Source organism: Sarcophilus harrisii, chromosome 1 (genome assembly GCF_902635505.1).
Source record: "Sarcophilus harrisii chromosome 1, mSarHar1.11, whole genome shotgun sequence".
Classification (NCBI taxonomy): Eukaryota; Metazoa; Chordata; class Mammalia; order Dasyuromorphia; family Dasyuridae; genus Sarcophilus; species Sarcophilus harrisii.
In genome coordinates this window covers 55,075,338-55,096,740 of record NC_045426.1, presented here as the reverse complement: position 1 = coordinate 55,096,740, position 21,403 = coordinate 55,075,338, and the positions used below count along the sequence as shown (strand labels likewise).

General features: G+C 40.2%; 1 protein-coding gene across 1 annotated transcript in view; it reads right to left on the bottom strand.

The window, feature by feature from the left end:
• The window catches only part of GRIP2 (glutamate receptor interacting protein 2), a 165,374-nt gene that overhangs the window by 90,972 nt on the left and 52,999 nt on the right, over positions 1 to 21,403 (bottom strand). The window contains exons 3-6 of the mRNA XM_031964425.1: positions 9,458 to 9,593; positions 6,500 to 6,645; positions 3,524 to 3,610; positions 3,150 to 3,225 (exon numbers count right to left, since the gene is read on the bottom strand). Of these exons, the coding sequence (XP_031820285.1) occupies positions 3,150 to 3,225; positions 3,524 to 3,610; positions 6,500 to 6,645; positions 9,458 to 9,593 (445 nt within the window). The remainder of the gene's footprint in view (positions 1 to 3,149; positions 3,226 to 3,523; positions 3,611 to 6,499; positions 6,646 to 9,457; positions 9,594 to 21,403) is intronic.

The window sequence follows — 21,403 nt, the reverse complement described above, 5'->3', positions numbered from 1 at the left end:
AGAGTATTCCATCTTTGCCAGGACATCCTATTTCTCTCCACTGTGTCATTCTGATGATTTGGGAATTTACATCTTTGTATAATTCAAGTATGGTTTCATGGAGATATTAAAAGTCAGTTTGGCAGGTGATGGGCCAGGAAAACCTGTTCCTACAGGAAACAGCATAGGAATGAAGTCAGAAGACCTGTGCTGAGTTGTGTCTCTGCTATCATGGCCAAAACAGCTCATCGCTGTGGGCTTCGGTTTACCCATTTATAAAATAAGGTTTCTTCCAATTCTGAATTTCACAATCTAGGAATTTAGTCTTTCTTTTCCCTCTGTCCTTGCAGCCTCCTTATCCCAGAACATACTTCTATAGCTGTGCCCCACCTTTGTCTACTGGTGAGTGCCTACAAGATCCTCCATTTTAGGGAGAGCCCCAGGCCAGACAGCCTATTTCTTTTTGGTTGAATTTGTACTTTGCATATAGCTTAGTACATAGTTAATCCTTAATAAATAATCATTGACTGTTTAAGCCAATGGTCCATGGCCAGATTTTTGCAGGGTAGGAAAAAATTACAGTATCATTTTCACTCATCTGTCTCTGAAATGTAGCTTTCTTTCCATTATAACTGTAGGCAATAAGCTACAGTAATATTAGACATTAGAAATGAATTTTCACTAACAAAATAACAGCCCATTGTGGAAGAAAGTGTAGTAGAGAGAAAACTCCCCACAAATTTAGAATAAAAGTATTTGGGTTTAAATTTTGTTTCTGTCACTACATACTCATGTGATCATGGGTGAGTCGTTCTTCTCTGTACCCGTTTCCTTTCCTCTATAATGAGGGGGGTTGGACTAGATGATCTCTAGCACTGACCTTCTAGGCTATTATTGATCCTACATTGCTTTGGAGAAGGTCGAAGTGGATCTAGTGTTTCGTTCCTAACAACTGGTCTAGAGCCCCCTAATGGATAGAGCAAATGAATGACACTTGTGTAATAGAGCCTGGGAAAGATAGCTTTCTGATGCCTAAATGTCAAAACAAATACCATCTGATGCAACTTAAATCCTCCATATTCAATATCTGAAGGGTTGTCACATGGTAGATTTTTTTCTTAATATACACCAAAGGCAGAATTAGCATCACTTAAGGGAAAGTTACAGAGAGAAAGATTTCAGTCCAAGTAAAGGAAAATGTCTAAATTATCAAAAGATCAGGGTTCTGATCCTAACTCTGCTACTAGCTAATGGTATAATCTTATACAAGTCACTTTTCCTTCTTGAAACTCAGTTTCCTTATCAGTAAAAATGAATTATTTCATTTCTAAAATTCTTTGACTCAGTGAAATTCTGCAAATATTTTACTGAACACCTATTATGTGCCAGGTACTGTGCTAGGCACTGAGGAGGCAAAAATGAAATAAAAAATATAGTCCCTGTCTCAAGTTGCTTATATCTTATTGAATTCTATGATGTTAAGTAGAGCCATCCAACCATAGAGCAGTCTGCCTTGATAAGTGATGAAAATTTCCTCTCTGGAAGTATTCAAAGAAAAGTGAATGGCCACTTGTCAGGACTCTATGGTTGGTAGTTGGACAGTTGGATATTGGGCAGGTTCCATCTCTGCATCTCAGTTTCTAGGATTGGAAAAGATGATTTCTATTCCAGTTCTGAAATTCAATGGCTATGGAAATTATACTATTTGAATGTGAGAAATGATGCATTTTATTCTTCGGTCCAAGCTTTTTCTCAGAAAGGTGAAGTGACTGACTGCCTCATCCCATTTGATTTGGAATTGAAGGAGGAAGCAGAAATAGCTGGGATCTGTTCTGGACACAGCATGATTCTCTTTTCTTTCTACCATCTAATGACTTCCCATATCCCCAATAATAATCAGGATCTTAAATGAATCTTCCAGGAGTCATTCTTCTAAAGAGCTATCAGAGAGCCCAGATTCTAGGAGGGAGAGGAGAAAGATGGATCAAAGTAGCCAGGAGGCTCCAAAGTCTTATGTGTCTACACAGTGCATATACCTGAATGTGTCTGCACTCAAAGCTCACACAGATAGAAGTATGGGAATCTATGTATAGATGCACAATCATCTGTGGTGAGAGAGAGACAGAGAGAGAGAGGAGAGAGGAGAGAGAGAAGAGAGAGAGAAAGAGAGAGGGAGGAGAGAGGAGAGAGAGAAGAGAGAGAGAGAGGAGAGAGAGGAGAGAGAGAGAGAGAGAGAGAGAGAGAGAGAGAGAGAGAGAGAGAGAGAGAGAGAGAGAGAGAGAGAAACAGAATCAGAGAGATACAGACAGCCAGAGAAAGACAGAGGTAGAGAGAGGAAATAGAGGTAGAGACACATAGATAGAAACAGAGCGGAAGAGAAAGACAGAAACAGAGACAGAGAGAGACACAGAGAGATACAGTGAGAGAGAGACAAAGACAGAGAGGAACAGAGACAGACAGACAGATAGACACACCCAGAGAAAGACGAGACAGAGAAAGGAGATAGAAGCAGAGAAACAGAGAGGAAGAGAAAGACAGAGACAGAGACAGAGAGAGACACACAGGGAGACAGAGAGACAGAGAAAGACACACAGAGAGAAAGGGAGGGGGAAAGAGAAAGAGAGACAGAGAGGGGAGGAGAGAGTTTATGAGTCTGGATTTTATTTTTTTTCAATTACCAACTAATAAGCCCCAATTCTTTGTCTCCCACTGGCAGCCTCCATGGTCACTGCACAACACCAGCAGGATAGGACCCTGAAATGTGTATTCTAAGATAATTCTCCAGATTTATCACACTTTACAGATGGGTTTGTCTGTATAACAAAAGTGTTTTTATAGAATCACAGAAAGATATTAAGGGATCTTACCATCTACAAAATTTCAGTATCTTATAATTATTAGTGGCAGGGCCAGGAATGAAACCTATGTCTTCTGACTCCTAATCCAGTGCATTCCCATACTACCACATTGTTTCTTAGTTAACTCTTAAATTTAGGATGGAAAAGGGTTGATGGTTATGGAATTGAAGGGATGTGTAGTCTACGAAAGCACCCATGGGTCAGGGAGGATCTAGGTCACTTTCTTAGGCAAGACTGCCCTTATCTCTCCTGGGGAGGTGCAGAACTCATGTGCTGAACTCATCTGCACCTCCTTCTCAAGGTAGTGGTTACCTGTCAGCTGGGCCCCCTGGCCTCACATAGGTGAGGACGAGTGGTCTGGATTTGTGCCAGTCTTCATGGGCTCCCCCTGAAACACAGGCCAAGACCATCCATGTGTGAAACCTTATCCATCTTCCTCCACCACCCCCACGTTTTCTCTGTTTCTCCCATTACCATTGGACCTCCCACACAGTCCAGGTCTGGACTAAGAGGGCTTATTCTGCTAAAACCCCACTGGGATCTCTGAAGTTGAGACCCCATCATCCCCAACCCTGAGGGTCAGAAAGACCACTTGCCACCTGGTGGAAAGAGACAGAGTTAACCCTGAGCCCAGAACTCACCCAGATGTCAAGTTGTTGCTTACCTGGGGAGTGAAAGGTACTGACCTCTGAGTACAAAGCCAAAGCTGTTGCCTTCCTTATACAGGGAGACCTCAATGGTCTTTGGGATAATTCCTAAGCTGTTCTCAGGAGCTGTGGGAGAAACACAGAAGTATTCTTTTACTCCATTGACCTCTTCTTCTGAGATCTACTGCCTTTGCAACAAATACCCTTCAAATCATGGTTGAATAACAAAATCTTAAAGCCAGAAGCAAGGTTAATCGTAGTCCTTTCCCCTGCTTAGCAGAATGATAATTAAGGCCTTAAGAAATGTAATTTCCTGTCCAGAGTTATAAATGAGCAAATGAGAATTTTGCTTAAATGTAGAGTTTTAACATCTAGTTAACAAAAACAATTAGTTAAAGTAGAAAGCTATCAGATGGCATAAGCCACCTGTCCTGACTCTGTTCTCTCCCCAGGCTTTGGAGGATTCAGGAGTCTCTGTCCCAGGGGAAAGGGATGGCAATGTCTCCAGTCTCGGTCACCCCTCCATGGATCAATAGCATGGGAATCCCCATTCAAGGGGATTCCCCCTCGTGTTTCAAGGTATGAGATCTTGATCTCTTGATTCCCCCCTCCCCCCGCATCCTGGCCTCAGATTACATTTTGTGATGCTTGTCTCTAAGCCCCAACACTGCTAACTATGATCTTGGGAGTGACAGGACTCTTGGCAGGGAAAACCATCACAATTTCCTCATCCTAAAACTCCGGGGTTGGACTCAACCATCTTCCTTCCATTCTAAATCTGTGAAGGGCACCATCTCAAGGGCAGTATCTAGAATTGATTCCGTATTCTGCATTTTTCTACTTCAGCCAATGCATGTTCATTATTTGTATAGACAAGGGTAGAATCATCCCATGGGTATGTGTTCTCCCACCAAGTAAAACCTGGCTAGCTAATTTACTGTCTTGCTATCGGGATGAGAAGACAAAGAATAAACCGGGGATGAGACGGAATTACAAGAAGGATGGAGGAGACTACAATGCTGGCAGAAGGAAATAGAAAGTTAGGAGAAGATTGATGAGGGCACAGAACATGGAGACTGAGTGGTGATTGGAATGTCCTAGGAAGTTACCACAAGCCCAATAGGTGCTATCCATTGTTTTGCCGAGGGATGATGTTCTGACATGGAAAAGAACATATTTTCCCTTAATTTCTTCACATTAGATATAGCCGGTCTACCTACAGGACTTTAGAGTGACTGACATCAGCGTCTCTAAGAGTACAACTGAGATAGAAACACTGTTTCTACATCAGGAGTTTTATTTAGTTTCTGTTCCCCCAGAGACTACCCTGGAATACAGCAGGCATTGAATGGTTCCTGATTGATTGACTACATCTCAGATCTTCTCAATCTTTTACATTACTGCTTGTTGATTAGCCAAAGGCAGGAGGTCTTTGTGGTTTCAGGGCATCTTTTATCTAGAAACAGGAAGGCAGACAGGTCAATAAACCCAGAATTAAAGAACTATGTCCCTAGGAGAGGGAATGATTTTTATTAATGCACGATTCCATAGAGTAATAATAGCTAAAAATTTATACGGTGTCTACCACAAGCCAGGTCTTGGGCTAAGTGCTTTACAAATATTATCTCATTTAATCTTCACAACAATCCTGGGAAGTGGGTGCTATTATCCTACTTTAGAGAAAACTGAAGCAGAGTTTAAGTGATTTACTCAGGATCACACAGTCTTATAAAAATCCAAGGCTGAATTTGAACTTGGGTCTTCCTGAATCCAAGTGCATTACTCCATCCACTGAACCACACAGCTGCCCCTAACTATCTCAGACCTGTTTAGAACAGGGATGGAAGAAAAGAAGAAGAGGGAAAGAATGCTGAGCCAACATTATCTAGGCCTGCCTTAGTCTATCAAGAAAGTCAGTGGATTGATGTTTTGGGCTAATGTATACCCAAATTGTAGGCAGTGAGTCCAAGAAAAATAAAAGGTCCCTTGAGACCTTCACAAGTCCAAAATCGACAAAGTGAGGGGACAGTGATGCTGAGGTTCTCCAGTGATTATCAGAGGGCACAGTTGGCATCTCTTGGCCACTCTGAGACTCCTACAACTATCACAAAGATGATATCACAGAATAGCAGAACTGGTCCCTCATTCTCTTGCAAAGTCCTTTGAAAAGCCATTAAAGGGGCAGGGAGCTCAGGACTACCTAATCCCAGAGATTAGCTTCTTCCTTAGAGGGAGTACCTAAGGAGCCCTTGCTTGGGACAGGAACCAACTTCCACTGCCCATCCTGAGTCTTGGATCTGCCATTTGCTCCAGTCTCATATGCTTCTCTTTCTGTTCTATCTGTCTGGTTTCCTTAATGGAAGCCCACCCTGCTGCCTCCAATTTCCCCAAGTCTCTGCACATTGGTAACTTGCTCATCCTCCACAGCCCAGCTCAGGAGTCACCCCCTCATCAAACTTCCTTGATTGCCTCCTGCCCCAACTCTGGATCCAACCTCTGCTGGAAATCATCAATGCTTCATCTAAGTCAAACACTTTGTACTCCTAATGTATTTATGTGTCGGAGCCAGGGTCTGAACTGGGGTCTTCCTGACCCCGCCTACTACCCATGCGCCTTTCTGCATTACACGTGGTAGATGTTTAAGAGGACCTTAGTGTCATTATTCTAGAGCTGGAAAGGACCCAGTCCAACTCCCTCATTTTATAGATGAGGAAATGAGGGGGAAAGTCAAGTGAATGTCAAGCCTAATGTCATATAGATAGCAAGTATTTCAGACAGCATCATAGATTTATACTTGGGAAAGATATAGAGTCACTTAGGCTATTCCCTCATTTTACAGATGAGGAATAGAAATGGAAACTGAGTTCTGGACCACTTAAGTGACTTGTCTGCAATTAAACCCAATTCTTTCTTGATCAGCAGAAACCCATGATTTAGCCCTGGTTGTGCCACTGCCCATATATATAACTCTGGCAAATACCCCAAAGCCAAGGGAGCCACTAGGAAGGCACCCACCAGCAGGGGGGAGTTCATACTCCACCTCCAGCACCACCCGCTCCCCAACATTCTTCAGCAGGCTGATGATTTCGTCATGGCGCAGCTTTGTCAGGTGGATCCCATTCACGGATGTGATGTAATCCCCCACATTTAACTGGTCGCTTCTGGAAATAAAACATAACATTTGGATTACACAAAGCCCCTGATAAACAGGACCTCTGACAGAATGGCAACACCAATTTAAGATGTGCAAAACACCCCATTCATGCTATCTTTTTTGTTTCTCCTTGAGGTGGGAGCTATTTTTGGCTACTATTTTACAGATGAGGAAACTGAGGGTAGGATAAGTCAAGTGAATTGACCACGGTCACACAGCTAGTTAGAGTCTAAGTTAGAATGTAGATTGTGCTGCCTCTCAGTGGAAATCATAAAGAAACTTGGTGACCACTTGTCTTGTGTGTTATAGAAGGTTTTCTTGTTCACAGAGAAAGTAGAATAAGGGATCCTTTCAACTCTGAAATTCTTTGATTTTGCAAAACAACAGTGGAAGCTAAGGGTGTCCACCACTGTCTTCTCTGTTTCATCAGGGGCTGACCGACCCATAGCAACTGGATAATTATAAGAGAGACAGAGGCAGAGAGACAGTGACAGAGAGACAAAGAGATAAAGAGACAGTGAGAGACAAAGTGATAGAGAGACAGAGACAGGGACAAGAAATGAAAAATGAAAACAGATAGGTAGAGAAATGGAGACAAAAATAGGGACAAAGAGAGACAAGAAGCAAAGAATCAGGCAGCACCAAAATGGGAGGGAGACAGATAGTGTTAGCATAAATGGAACAGTTAACCAAGGAGTAGAATTCCAGATGTGTTCATGATCTGTCAATCTCTTCCCCTTTTGCTCCTACACTAAGTATTTGTAGCTCTGCTGATTAGGTGGCAGTACTAATGACATGGAGAGCCTGCTTGATTTAATGGAAATGCCTTGGACTGGATGGGTCAATTCTTGATAAGTCTAGAATGATTAGATCACAGAAAACTTGGATTCTATTTCCAGCTCTGCCATGAACTCTCTGTGTGACTTGGGCGTCAAGTCAGTCCCCTCTTCTAGTTCTGTTTCCTCTTCTGTAAAATAGGCAGGAGGTTGGACCGCATGATTTCTAAAGTCACGTCCAGCTTGAACATTTGAAGATTCTACATTGAATTTAGTGTCTCAAGAGTTTGCACTGATGGCAAACATTCTTGGGAAGATGGAAAAGTTGAAGTCGTCCAGATACAAAGTAATTAAACTCAAACAATGGAATGACAGGGTCTCTTACTTTGGTGAGTTATCTTCTAGTTTACAAAGCACTTTTAGGAACACAAAGATCACAGAAAATAAGTCACCTAGAACACTTTTCTTTTGGTTCCACTGTGTGCTTGAACACCTCCAGTGAAAAAATGTCCAGCATAGATATATGGAGACCATCTGTTTCATTGCTAAACAATTCTTATAGTTCAGAAGCTTTTCTTTATGTTGAAATGTGTCTGGCTGAAATCTTCCTTTGTAAGTAAATTCCAGTTCTGGGGCTCCCCAGATAATGTCTGCTCTCTCTGTCATAAGACATTTTTTTAGATGGGTAATCGTGTCACCATCCTAATCTTTCTCAGATTGCTCTTCTCCTAAAACTATGGGAGAAATCAGGGCAACAGAAGAGCTGTGGGCAAGAGTCTGGGGCACACGAGGTAGCCCCTGGAGTCTAGGAGAAGAAAGCAGAAATGAGATAGTTTCATTGTTTTGCTTAAGATTAACAGGCAAAGTTAAAGAGTATGCTTAAATTAGTGACAAAGAGAACTGAGAGCTATCCTAGAAGGCAGGATAGGGTTCTAGTTTGGCCAATGACTCATTCACTGCCTTTCTTTCTGCTTGTATTATATTCCAAAAGTTTGGCAGAGGACCTGGCACATGGTAAGCACTAAATAAATGCTTGTTGACTTGACTGGGAATTTGAGGGACAAGTACTTTCACAAGTTGTGCCTTAGTTTTCCCATCATAAAAATAATTTATTCATCTGTCTGTTCCCCATTCCCTCCCTTCCTCCCTCCCTCTCTCTCTTCCCTCCTTCTTTCTCTCCCTCTCTTTTTTTTCTCTCTTCTACCTTTCTTTGTCTCTGTCTCTCCTCACACATACACACTCATATACAACACACATACACATACACATACCTCCTTTTCTCTCCTTTCTATCTCTTTCCCTCTCTGCTTTTTTCCTACTCCAGATCTCTCTAAGGAGACAATTATAAGTCAGTTAATTTACTTTTCTCCATCTCAGATTTTTCTATTCTCAAAAAGGTAATTATAATTGTATTTCCCTAATAAACCCATGGGGATCAAAAGAGATACCATATGTAAAGTGTTTTCCAAGCCTTAAATAAATGCTAGCCATTAAATTTTTTATCTCTCTTCTCCAGGAAAAGTAGCAAAGTGTAGTGAAAAAAACTACAGTCAAGAGTCTCAGATTCTAATCTGGGAGCTGCCATTAATTCAGTGACTTTGGGCAAGGCATGGCCCTTCCCTGGGTCTCAATTTTGTAATCTGTAATAGAATGGGGTCCACCTAAATGATCTTTAAAATCCCTTTTGGCTCTCTTGTTCTAGATTTCTTCTAGCTCTGACATCCCATATCCCAAGACCCATTTCACCTCTAACATTCTATGTTCTAAATCCAATCCAATTCCATGCCCCATGCTCCCTTTAGCTTAGAACATTCTATGTTCTAAGATTCCTTCCTAGTCTAGCATTTGATGCTTGAAGACTTCTCCCAGCTCTGACCCTTCTATGTTCTCAGGTCTTGTCTAATTCTGATATTCTGTGATGTGGAAAATGATATTTTGTCAGAGATCTAATCCCTCCTCTACCTGTCTTTTCTTTCTTCCCTCTTTTCCCCTCCCCCCTCCCCCCTCCCCTGATAATGACCCACAGCAGATAGACCCTCTTACCTGGCCGCTAGTCCACCAGGCCTCAGGTTGGAGACTCTGGGCTTCCCATCTTTGTCTGTACCACCAGAGATAGTTAGCCCTAAGGTGCTCCCCTCCTTCTTGATTAGCTCCACGATGGTGACTCCTCGGAACTCCTCTAGAAACAAAGAGGAAATAAAATTTTGGTTTGTAATTGGAACAAATCCATTGATTAGAAAAGTTCACCAGCAGACAGATATAGATTCCAAACTGGAAAAGGCTGGAGGGCTTGACCAATGGGGATAAATTATGGCCTTGTGTGAAATAAACAGAGAGGAAAGGCAGCCAAGGAGAACGGGAGAGAGAGGAGATTCAATTTGCCAAACTCTCAGGAAATGCCCTCTCTGTACAGGATCAGCCTGCCAGGATTATAAAGACAAAAATACAATATTCCTGCTCTCAAGGAAGTGATATTCTACCAAACAATAAGGAAGTAAAAACTATGGTATTTAGGTAAGAGGAAAGGACTCCTCCAACCCCTCTCCCAAGTATTCAGAACCTCTTGGAAAAATCAAAAGAAATCTCTCATGGCTGACTTCCTACTGGTCGGTATCAACAACAGCATTGCATATATGGCAGCAAGAAAAGAAGGACCAAATATATTCAGGCTCAAATATTCTCATGCCACTGATCAAAAGTGATATAAGAAGAAGGTAGCAAGGGCTAAGGCTCTCAGGGGACTTGGGGGACAGCTCCTACCTTTCTTTAGATTTCTTTTGGAATCCTGACAAAAGTCACTCCTTTCTCATGGTTACATTTATTTCCTGCCCTCAAAGTGGTTCTGGGATAAAAATCATTCTGACATGGGAATTCAGACATTTGTGACATGATTATAATATTATAATGATAATGACCTGTATTTGCATACTTCTTCAATATTTTCCAAATGCTTTTTAATACATTAGAAGTTCTCCTGTCTGAGTTACTAGAATGGCCTCCTAGCTGGTCCCCCTGCTTCCTCCAGTTTCTCCATTCTCTAGTCTATCCCTCACTGCCTGCTACCAAATAATTCAATTCAGTCAATATTTATTAAGTGACCTGACATCCAAAGACTTTTATGAGCTGAACCCATCTTATCTTTGCAATCTCATAGCCTTTAATTTCCGAACACGAATCCCATATCCTTTGGGCCAAGGTGGTCTCCATCATATCTCTCTCTCTCTCTCTCTCTCTCTCTCTCTCTCTCTCTCTCACACACACACACACACACACACACACACACATTGACTATTTCTTCTTGCACCTTTATTTGTACAGCTAGTGGAGAAAGCCTGGTTTTGAATTTAAAAGGTCTTGGCTTACATCCCAGATCTGCTACTTACTATTTCTGTGAACATGGTCAGATTGCTTAGCCTCCTGGGGGCCTCAGTTTCCTCCTCTGTAAAATAGGGAAAGGTTGTGTTCAATGACCTCTAACATCCTTTCATTTCTAAATCCTATGGTCTTCCTATTACTCAATGGAATACTCTTCCTCTCCTATTTAAATCCTATTATTCAAGAGCCAACATAAGTCTCACCTCTTCCATGAAGATTTCCTTTATTATGCTAACTCTCATTAATCTCTCTCTTAAAATTCCTCCTTTTCCATTCCAAATGGGCATCCCATATCCTACGATTGATTATACCAAGCCTGTAACCATTTCCTAGTTGCAGCCTGTGCATTGATCTTGTCTTTCCAAACAGATGCTCAGTGAATTATATCTTCCTCAGTATAGAAAACAGTAGATAATCAATAAATGCTTACAATTTGATGGCTTGGGATATCAGAGTGGTGTAGTGCAAGGAACATTGGATTTTTGAGTTTGAACATTTCAGTCTGAATTCTAGCTCTTCTTGTGACCTTGGCCAGGTCACTTGACTCATAAGGATTTCAGTTGCTTCAATATAAAATGAGGGGATTAGACTAGATGATCTCTAAGGCTTCTTACAGCTATAAAAACTATGACATTTTCATTTTAATTCATAAGATTTCAATTTTCAAAGAAGCTTAGGAATTAGCTAAACAGATTTTTAACCTGGAGTCCATAAACTTATGATGGATAGATAAATAGATAGATAGATAGATAGACACAGAGATTGAGAGAGAATGAATAGATGGATGGATGGATGGCTAGCTATATAAACTGCATTTCAACATAACTAGTTTCCTTTATAATTCTATGTATTATGTTTATGTATTTATTCTGAGAAAGAACCTACAGATTTCATCAGACTGCCAAAAGAGTCCATGATAACCCCCAAAGTCTAAGAACCCATAAGCTAGTTTAACCCTTACATTAAATGATGGACAGAATGAGGCTTAAATAGATCAAATGACTTACTGAAAGACATGTAGCTAGTTATCAAAAGACTCACGATTCAAACCAGATGCTTTGACTCAAACATTGGATTTTTGAGTTTGAGCATCTAAGTCTGAATTCTACCTCTTCTTGTGACCTTGGTCCAGGTCACAGGCCAGTATGCCCTATACAATTTCCACTGCATGCCGGCATTCCCCATAGTAGAAAAAGGAATCGGCTCTATGTAGATGAATCCCAAATCTATATATCTTACTTTAATCTCTCTCTTGAACTCAAATATTATAAAACCAATTGTCAGATAGACATTTCATTCAGGCATCTCAAACATACTTTGTCTAAAACAGAACTCATAGTGGTCCCATAACCTATTCTTCCTCCACATTTTCTCATTTCTACTGAATGCAATGGCATCTTTCCAGTTACCCAAGTTTACAACTCTAGAATCATGATCTCTATCTTCATATCCTCAAGTCTTGTCATTTCTTTATTTTTAAAAGAATTTTATTTGTTTTCATCAGCTAAGATCCTTCTTCTAACCCTCCCACCTCAATTCACCTCACCCCATTGAAAACCCCCCTAAAACAAAACTCACTTTATACATATATAGTAAATCAAAACAAATACCACAGGTAATGATAAAAAAACTTAATAATAATCTGTCTCATTCTGTACTCTTATTCTTGTATTACTTTATCAGGTTATGGGGTAGAATATTTCATTAGTCCTCTGGAATCCTGGTTGGTTATTACTCTGATAAAGATCAGCACAATAGTATTCCATCTCATGTATATACCACAAGCTGTTCATCCATTGTCCAATTTATGGGCATTTCCTTAGAGTTCCATTCTTTGAGACTTCAAAAAGAGCTATAAATATCTTCAACGTCTGTTTTACTTAGCATTAATCCCTGCCTCAATTTATCCCTCTAATTCCCCTCCCTTCTTCTTCCTTTTCCATCCTATTTACTTGTGGAATAAAATATGTTTCTATACCTAACTTTTGTGTGTCTACTTCCTTCTTCTTACCAGTTCAGAAGTCTTAGTAGCAGCCCTCATCTCCTTATCCTTGTTTGTTTGAATGTCCACTTGGGTACTTGATTACATGAGATAATTTCCCCCTAATTATCCTTCTATCCTCCACTCCAGTGTATTTTTTCTTTCTCTCCCTTTCTTTTCTTTTCTTAAAGTCAAAACAGAGTAAAACCACTTCTAGACTTTGTCTAATAGGACTTCTATGAACCCTGATGATCGGGATCAAAGTCATATCCCATCTTTGAATATAAACAGTTTGTTCTTATTTAATTTTTTGGCACTGTTCATTTATATTTACCCTTTTATGTTACTTTTTACTCTCTTTACTCTCTGTGTTTGAACTTCAAAATTTCTTGGCATCTCTGGTCTTTTCATCAAGAATACTTGAATATTCTCTATTCCATTAAAGATCTATCTTTCTGTGCCGTCATACTCAGATTTGCTAGGCAAATTATTTGAAGCTATAAGTCTTGTGCCCTCTGGAATATTATATTCCAAGCTTTCCACTCCTTTATGGTGGTGGCTGCTAAATTGTGTATGATCCTGATCATGGTTTCTTGCTACTTGAATTCTTTCTGGCAGCTTGCTGTATTTTTACTTGGATCTGGAAACTCTGGGTTATGACTCTGATATAATTGAGAAATTTAATTTTGAGATTTCTTTCAGCAGATGATCAGTCTATTTCCATTTCCCCCTCTGGTTTTAAGAGATCTAGGCAATTTTAAGATTTTTTGAAATATGATTGTGTAGCTTCTATGTTTTGGCCCAGCTCTACACCTAAAGTCTAAGCCATACCTCTGCTACTGTTGCTGCTGTTACTGGCTTCTAAACTGTCTCATTTCTCCATACACAACCCAACATTATCCTTTGCACTCACTTTTGTTCTGACTTTTCCCCTCCCTCCCTCCTCCCTCCCCTAGATGACAAGTAGTCTTATACATGTTAAATATGTTATAGTATATCCTAGATACAATAGATGTGTGCAGAACCGAACAGTTCTCTTGTTGCACAGAAAAAATTGGATCCAGAAGGTAAAAATAACCTGGGAAGAAAAACAAAAATGCAAGTAGTCTACATTCATTTCCCAGAATCACTGTGTATTTAGGTCTTAAGATCACAGATCTTAGAACTAAAAGGGACCTTAGCCCAGGCCCATCCACTTACAGGGGAGGAAATTGAAGCCCTGAAAGACTGACCTGATCAGGATCACATAGATCACAAATAGCAGAATTGGAATTTGAACTTGCACAAAATCTGTATTTCTTCATTTATGTAGCTGTTGAATCCTTATATCTTACCCTGCCCCCAGTAGAATGCAAGTTCCCTGAAGACAGAGCCTGGGTTGCTTGGTTGGTTTCCCTAGCACGGTGATTTGCAGGCACTAGGTGCTAAATAAATGTTTGTTGACTTGAAATTGAATTAAGGCAGACCCCAATGAAATAAAGTGTGCAGATGCAAGCAGGCAGTTTGAAGTCCATCCAGCTCTGCTGAGGTCTCTGGCAGCCAAGACCATTAGTCTAATTTGCCTTGAGTAGTAAATTCACTTGCAAAGAAAACGAGCTGTCACCTTATGCTAAAGGCAGAATTACCTGGTGTCAGAGCCAAAGGATGGAAGACATTGATTTTGGCCCTCAGCAGAGCATTTCCCAGAGAGGAAAGGGTCACCTGCCAGAGAGCTAAATCTTTCCTGTCTCCAAGCAAACGGTCAGCAGTTTGTACCACTGCTGGGGAGGGGAGTCCAAGAATTGTCTATCCTGGCACTTTTCAGAGTTCTCAGCTGAGCCCCATCCTTGTCAGAGACTGCAGAAAGCCTGTTAGATCAGTTAGATCTGGGCCTCCATCTTCCAACTTCAAAGCTTAAGATATGCATGTGTGTGTGTGTGTGTGTGTTGCACACTCCCAATTCCTACCCTATACTCCATATAGGTTATAAGGAATTCTTAATGACCACAACGATTTCACAGGACACTAACTCTTGGCCATATATGTTCTCCATGTGTACATTCTGGCAACCAAATGCCCTTCCACACAAGCCCCCACATGTATGTTTCTCTTTGGGTGTCCGTCCCTATGTGTTTCCACTCTTTCCCCTGATACTATGTGTATTTATAAGATAATGGCCTCAAAGTTTATGAAGCACATTATTTTTTTGGGGGGATGCTACTTTTCTCACTCTGTCATTTCATAAAGTGTCTTTGATTTGAACTAACTGTGTTTTTAGGCTGACTATTAAGGGTAAACATATTGGTGGGGGCTCATTATCTGTGGTGTTTAGGTGAAATGAACCCGAGATGCACTCTGAAGTTAGGGGTAGTTATCCACTAAAGTACCTGACCTACAAAATGGACTTCTAATTCTTGATTCAAGGAACTCAGTCTCCAAATCTTTTTTTCCCCTGAGGCAATTGGGGTAAAGTGACTTGCCCAGTATCACACAGGCAGGAAGTGGTAAGTGTCTGAGATCAGATTTGAACCCAGGTCCTCCTGACTTCAGGGCTGGTATTCTATCTACTGCACCACCTAGCTGCCCCTCGGTTGCCAAATCTCAAATCTCAAATCTCATTTCTATTATTTACTATGTTTGTGATCTTGGAAAAGTCATTATTTTCTCTATTTCCCCCTCTAAAATGAAATTAAAAGGTGCCTTCTAGCTCTAAACCCCATGATCTTGGTTCCCTTTAACCTGCTTGTCTACCTGTATTGTGAGCTCAGATGATCTGTTCCTTTTTGCCTTACTCCAGCATTTATTCTTTCCTTTTCCATCTCTAGATTGAAACTTAAGAATGGATCTAGAAATTATTAACAAGGGGCCTCTAGTCCAGCTCTAGTTTTGTCATAGCTTGAAGGTGACCCAGAGTTCTCAAAGAGGTGTACACTCAAACAAAAGACCCATTAGTGTCCAGGTGTGGAGCTAGGTGTACAATTACATACAATTGTAATTACACAACTTCACAGCCCTCTATCATTATACCCACATCCAGATATTCACAGAAACATACAAATATACAGAGGTACATACATGCTGTCTTTCCCAAGCCTCATCCGGGTGCCTTTTCTCTCTCTGCCCTTATAATATGAATGAGGACTCAATAGATATGGCCAAAACCATGGAAAAGGGTCCACTTTCCTCTCCCTCCCTGGCCCACCCATGATATACAGCAGGTCCTGGTTTCCCTGTTGACATTTCAACAGGGAAGTTCATAGCCCTCACCCAAAGGTTCTGACACACTGCCAAGTTCATGAGCAAGGTGAAAATAAACAAATATAAAAGTACACAAATCTAAAATGCAAAAATCTAATCTTGGCCTTGTGCCAGAGTGTGACCATGCTGGTGGCTGGGCTAAGAAGCCCAATCACCGTGGCAGTACCAGTAACCAAAATCGCTGACTGTTTAGACCAGTTGGTTTCCTTCTGGGAAGGTTAGCAGGCCTTCAGTGGGGCTTCACTTCAGACCTCCATGAGCATTTGCAAAGAGAAGTTTTCTGGCCTGGGACGGGGTGCAACCTTGGCACTACTTAAAAACCTTGCAAAAGAAAGGACTGGGACTCTTACCCCAGAGGAAGCACACTACACCTGGAGCTCAAACCCATTACCTTGTGAATTCCTCTTTATTTATTTAGGCAATGATTCTTGGGCTAAGTACCTCATGGCTTATGCTCAACCATAAACACTTACTTGTAATGATTTGTGTCCAAGGTCAACTCACTGGCTTTCAAATCCATTATTTGTTTCCTGCATATGTGTAATTCACTCATGAGGAATGTTGGAGGGGATGTGGGAAAAACTGGGACACTGATGCATTATTGGTGGAGTTGTGAAGGGATCCAGCCATTCTGAAGAGCAATCTGGAACTATGCTAAAAAAGCTATCAAATTGGGCATACCCTTTGACACAACAGTGCTACTACTGGGCTTATATCCCAAAGAGATTTTAAAGAAGGGAAAGGGACCTGTATGTGCACGAATGTTTGTGGCAGCTCTCTTTGTAGTAGCCAGAAACTGGAAACTGAGTGGATGCCCATCAATTGGAGAATGGCTGAATAAATTGTGGTATATGAATGTTACGGAATATTATTGTTCTGTAAAAAATGAGCAGCAGGATGAATACAAAGAGGCTTGGAGAGACTTACATGAACTGATGCTGAGTGAAATGAGCAGAATCAGGAGAACATTATACACAGCAACAACAATACTGTATAATGATCAATTCTGGTAGACATGGCTTTTTTCAGTAATGAGAGGATCCAAACCAGTTCCGATCGATCAGTAATGAAGAGAACCAGGTACATCCAGAGAAAGAACTATGGGAAATGAGTGTGGACCACAACATAGCATCTGCACTCTTTCTGTTATTGTTTGCTTACGTTTTTGTTTTTCCTTCCAGGTTATTTTTACCTTCTTTCTAAATCTGATTTTTCTTGTGCAACAAGATAACTGTATAAATATGTACACATATATTGTATTTAACATATACTTTAACATATTTAACATGTATTGGTCAACCTGCCATCTGGGGGAGGGGATGGGGGAAGGAGGGGAAAATTTGGAACAGAAGGTTTTGCAAGAGTCAATGTTGAAAAATTACCCATGCATATGTTTTGCCAAGAAAAAGCTATAATAAAAAAACCAGTTACTCAACACATTTAATAGGCAAGTGTTCAGTGAGGAGGAAATGGGGTGCAGAGAGGAATGATACTGAAAGCCTGTCCTCTAGGATGCCTCAAGTGATAGAGGCAGAAACAGCCCAGAATAGTGACACAGACACAAAAGAAGTAACACATTAAAGACAAATGTCACAAGGCCAAACAGGACTCACTACCCAGTGAGTACTAGAGGTAGTAAGTAATAAGAGGTAATAATAGAAGGACATGAGTGAGTCAGGCTCTGAGTATGGGTTGGGGGAGTTGGATAATTGAATTTAGTATATATTCCCACATGTACAACCATCTTCACACATTATTAACACATATTAACACATAATTACAATGAACACATAATACTAGACTGACTGGAGTTAGAATATCTGAGTTTTGACATGTACTACCTGTAATGATGAGCAAATCACTTAACCTTTCTAAAACTCAGTTTCCTCATCTGTAAAAACAAAGAAAAATAATTGTATTTCTTACTTCACAGTGTTATTGTGAGGATTAAATTAAATAATGGATGGAAAGTATTGTATAAACCTTAAGACATTACATAAAAGTTAATTACAAAAATGTTACATTTTTTTTATAATAAAGAATAATACCATTTCAGTGATCTGATAATGGAATGAGGACTTCACGTCCAAAAAGTACCTTTTCGAAGTAACCAAAGGGGCTGCTATTTTAACAATTTGGGATGAAAATCTTTGGAAAATTTATTGCACATTATCCAATTGCTATTCTAGTTAAGGATCTCATCACCAACTGACTTGTTGGAAACTAGGAATTCTAGAGTAAGCCATGGAAAAATATAGCATTATAGACATAGGAAGCAGCTTGTCCAGATATATAAAGTATGCGTAGTTTAGGAAATAAGTAGGTAAATCTGGCTCAAGTATAGAGTGAGGGGGAAAGTGATATACAATTAGCTTAGAAAGATGGGTTGGAATTAGATTGTAAAGAATACTTCTTGAGTGAGGCAAAAAATAGGCTTTAGGAAAATGATTTTGCCAGTTATGTAGAATTTTTATTATGGGGGGACAAAAAGTACCAATCTTAGAATCAGGAAAACTCCTCTTCCTGAGTTCAAATCTGGCCTCAGATACTTACTAGCTGTGTGACCCTAGACAAGTCACTTAACCTTGTCTGTCTCAGTCTTCTCATATGCAAAATGAGCTGGAGAAAGAAAAGGCAAACCACTCTAGTATCCTTACCAAGAAAGCCTCAAATGAGGTCATGAAAAGTCAGACATGACTAAAGAATGACTGAACCACAAAATAACTTTATTGGAGAGCAGGAGACTAGAAACTTGAGTCTGATTAATTAATAGGGTATTACAATAGCCCAGGTGAAAGCTGAACTGGGAAGGTGATGATATGAGTGGAAAAGAAAAGATAGATGGAAAGATATGCTTTTGAGGTAGAACTGACAGGATTTGGAAACTGACTGGACACGAGAGGGTGAGGGGAAAAAGAAGAACTTGGGATGACTTTCAGGCTGTAAACATAGGTGACTAGATTATAGGGATCTCCATAAAAATGGAGCCATTTGAAGGAGGGATGGGTTTAGCAGGGACCATTTGATTCCATTTGGGATATCCAATATGGCAGGCAGTAGCACTGTACATACCTCCTCGTTTGATCCCCTTTCTATTTCCCATCAACCTTTAACTATGCTCCACCTGAGAATTCTCTCTGGGAAGTTCTCACCATCTTGTTCCTCTTTTTGGCTCTGAGCTTCCAAGCATCACTGACAAAAATCATTCTATAATGCTGATTTCACTTACCACAAATCCATGCTATCCAACTCCCAACAGACAATTGCTATTCTTCAATAATCCTTCTTTATTAACTCCCTATCCTATTCCCTATGACTGTTTCAAGCCTTTTATCCTTTTATTATCTTTTTTCATCCAAGGTTTAACCTTCTGCCCTGTCTTCTCAACACACACACACATACACACACACACACATTTCCCATATGTGCAGCAGATAACTTAGCCATGAACTCCCTCCTCCAGCTTATCTCTTTCCTGGACCCTTCCCAGATTCCTTTTTCACTATGGTGTAATGGAAAGGATGCTAATGAATGCCCAGTGAGCGCTTGATGTGGTCAGATGAGAGCTCCATCTCTCCATTACTCCCATATTTCTATGCTATCTCTTCCTCCACTGGGGCAACTCGGTGGTTCAGCAAATGAAGCACTAGCCATGGAGTCAGGAGAATCTGAGTTCAAATCTATCCTTAGATACTTATTGGCTGTGTCATCCTGGGCAAGTTATTAAACTTCTGTTTGCCTTAATTCACTGAAGAAGATAAAGGCAAACTACTTCATTATCTTTGCCAAGAAAACTTCATGGACAATGGTGACATACTATAATTACGGGGTCATGAAGTGTTGTACACAATTTAATGATTCAACAACCACCACCTCCCTTGCTGACTCTATTAGATACCATAGGTAGGTACATGGAAGATTATCTTCTAAGTCCTGCTCTGAGACTCTCAGAAACTGTCTTACAGGTGCTGAATTGTCATGGAGTTCTTCCTTTCATCTCTTCTTCTCTGGTCTCCCCAAATGAGCCAAAGACTAATATTAACGAGATTCAGTGGTGTGGGATCAGCTGTTAGAAAGAAAATCTGGATTGGTTGTCTTTCCTTGGTGTTTTGTCCTATTCTGTCCTTTCTGCTCCCATTCTTCTCAATAAAGCAATTATTTATACCCAGAAATGCCACTTTCATGGCTCTCCCATATCCCTGCCTCATAAAGTTCCTTCCATCATCAAGTCCAAGTTCAAATACTAGCTCTTCCAAGAAACCCCACGTGGCCCCCCAAGCTAGAAGGCAGGCTTGTTTTCTTCAGTATTTCATGGTAGGCATCCACATCTAGACTTTGATTCCATCCATATATGTAACTCTTGCTCAGGAAATACCCTCATGTAGATATGAGCAACTCTTATGAAATGTAGGAAGTTGTCTGGGAACATAAGATATTAAGTGACCTAGTCAGGGTCTCATAACCGGTATAAGTCAGAGGCAAGACTTGGATCTAGGCAAGGAGGCAAGACTCCTATCTAGGAGACTGGTTTTCCATCCACATGCTACACTGTTTCTTCTATGACTCTTAATGTTTTATGTGTGTGTATATATATATATATATATATATATATATATATATATAAATGTATCTATGCAAGCATATATATAATGTATATTCATGTATATATAATACACACATATATATGTACATATGTATGAAATAATTATATATACTATGTGCATCACTGATATTTGTGTACAAAAGGAGAGCTACGTGGTTTTACTGATAGAGATTGGATTGGACTGTTTGGTAGCTTTGTGATTCTCAGTTAGTCATTTCTAGCTAGTTGACTTCTCTTTAAAATGGATATAATAATAGCACTTCATAGAGTTGTTGTGAGAATCGGGTGAGATAATTTTAATTTCACAAACCTTAAATATCGTTTTCTCTTTGTGAGTTATTATTATGATTCCTTCTCATCCTCCTTTTAGAAGCTAGGAATAGAAAATTAGGTTTGAAATCAGGAAGAGCTGAGTTCAAATCCAGACTCAGACATTACCTGGGTGACCCTAGGTGAGCTCACTTAATATGTTTGCCTCAGTTTGCTCAACTGTAAAATGGGGATAATAATAACACCTACTTCCCATGTCACATGAGACTAGATTTGTGAAGTGTTTGACACACAGTAGCACTTAATGGATGCTTGTCTTCTTCCTTCCTTTTAGATGGAAAGTAGACAGTGATTGTGCCATTTTTTCATCTTTGCACCCCTAGCATCCAATACACACATTTTTACATAGTAGCCATTTAACAAAAGTCTGTCCAGTTGAAGTAGAATTAAACCATGGTTAAAGAACCACTATTTGAGGGTAGGAGTCCAACAAGGACAGATAGAAAGTAGGAACAGGCGTGGA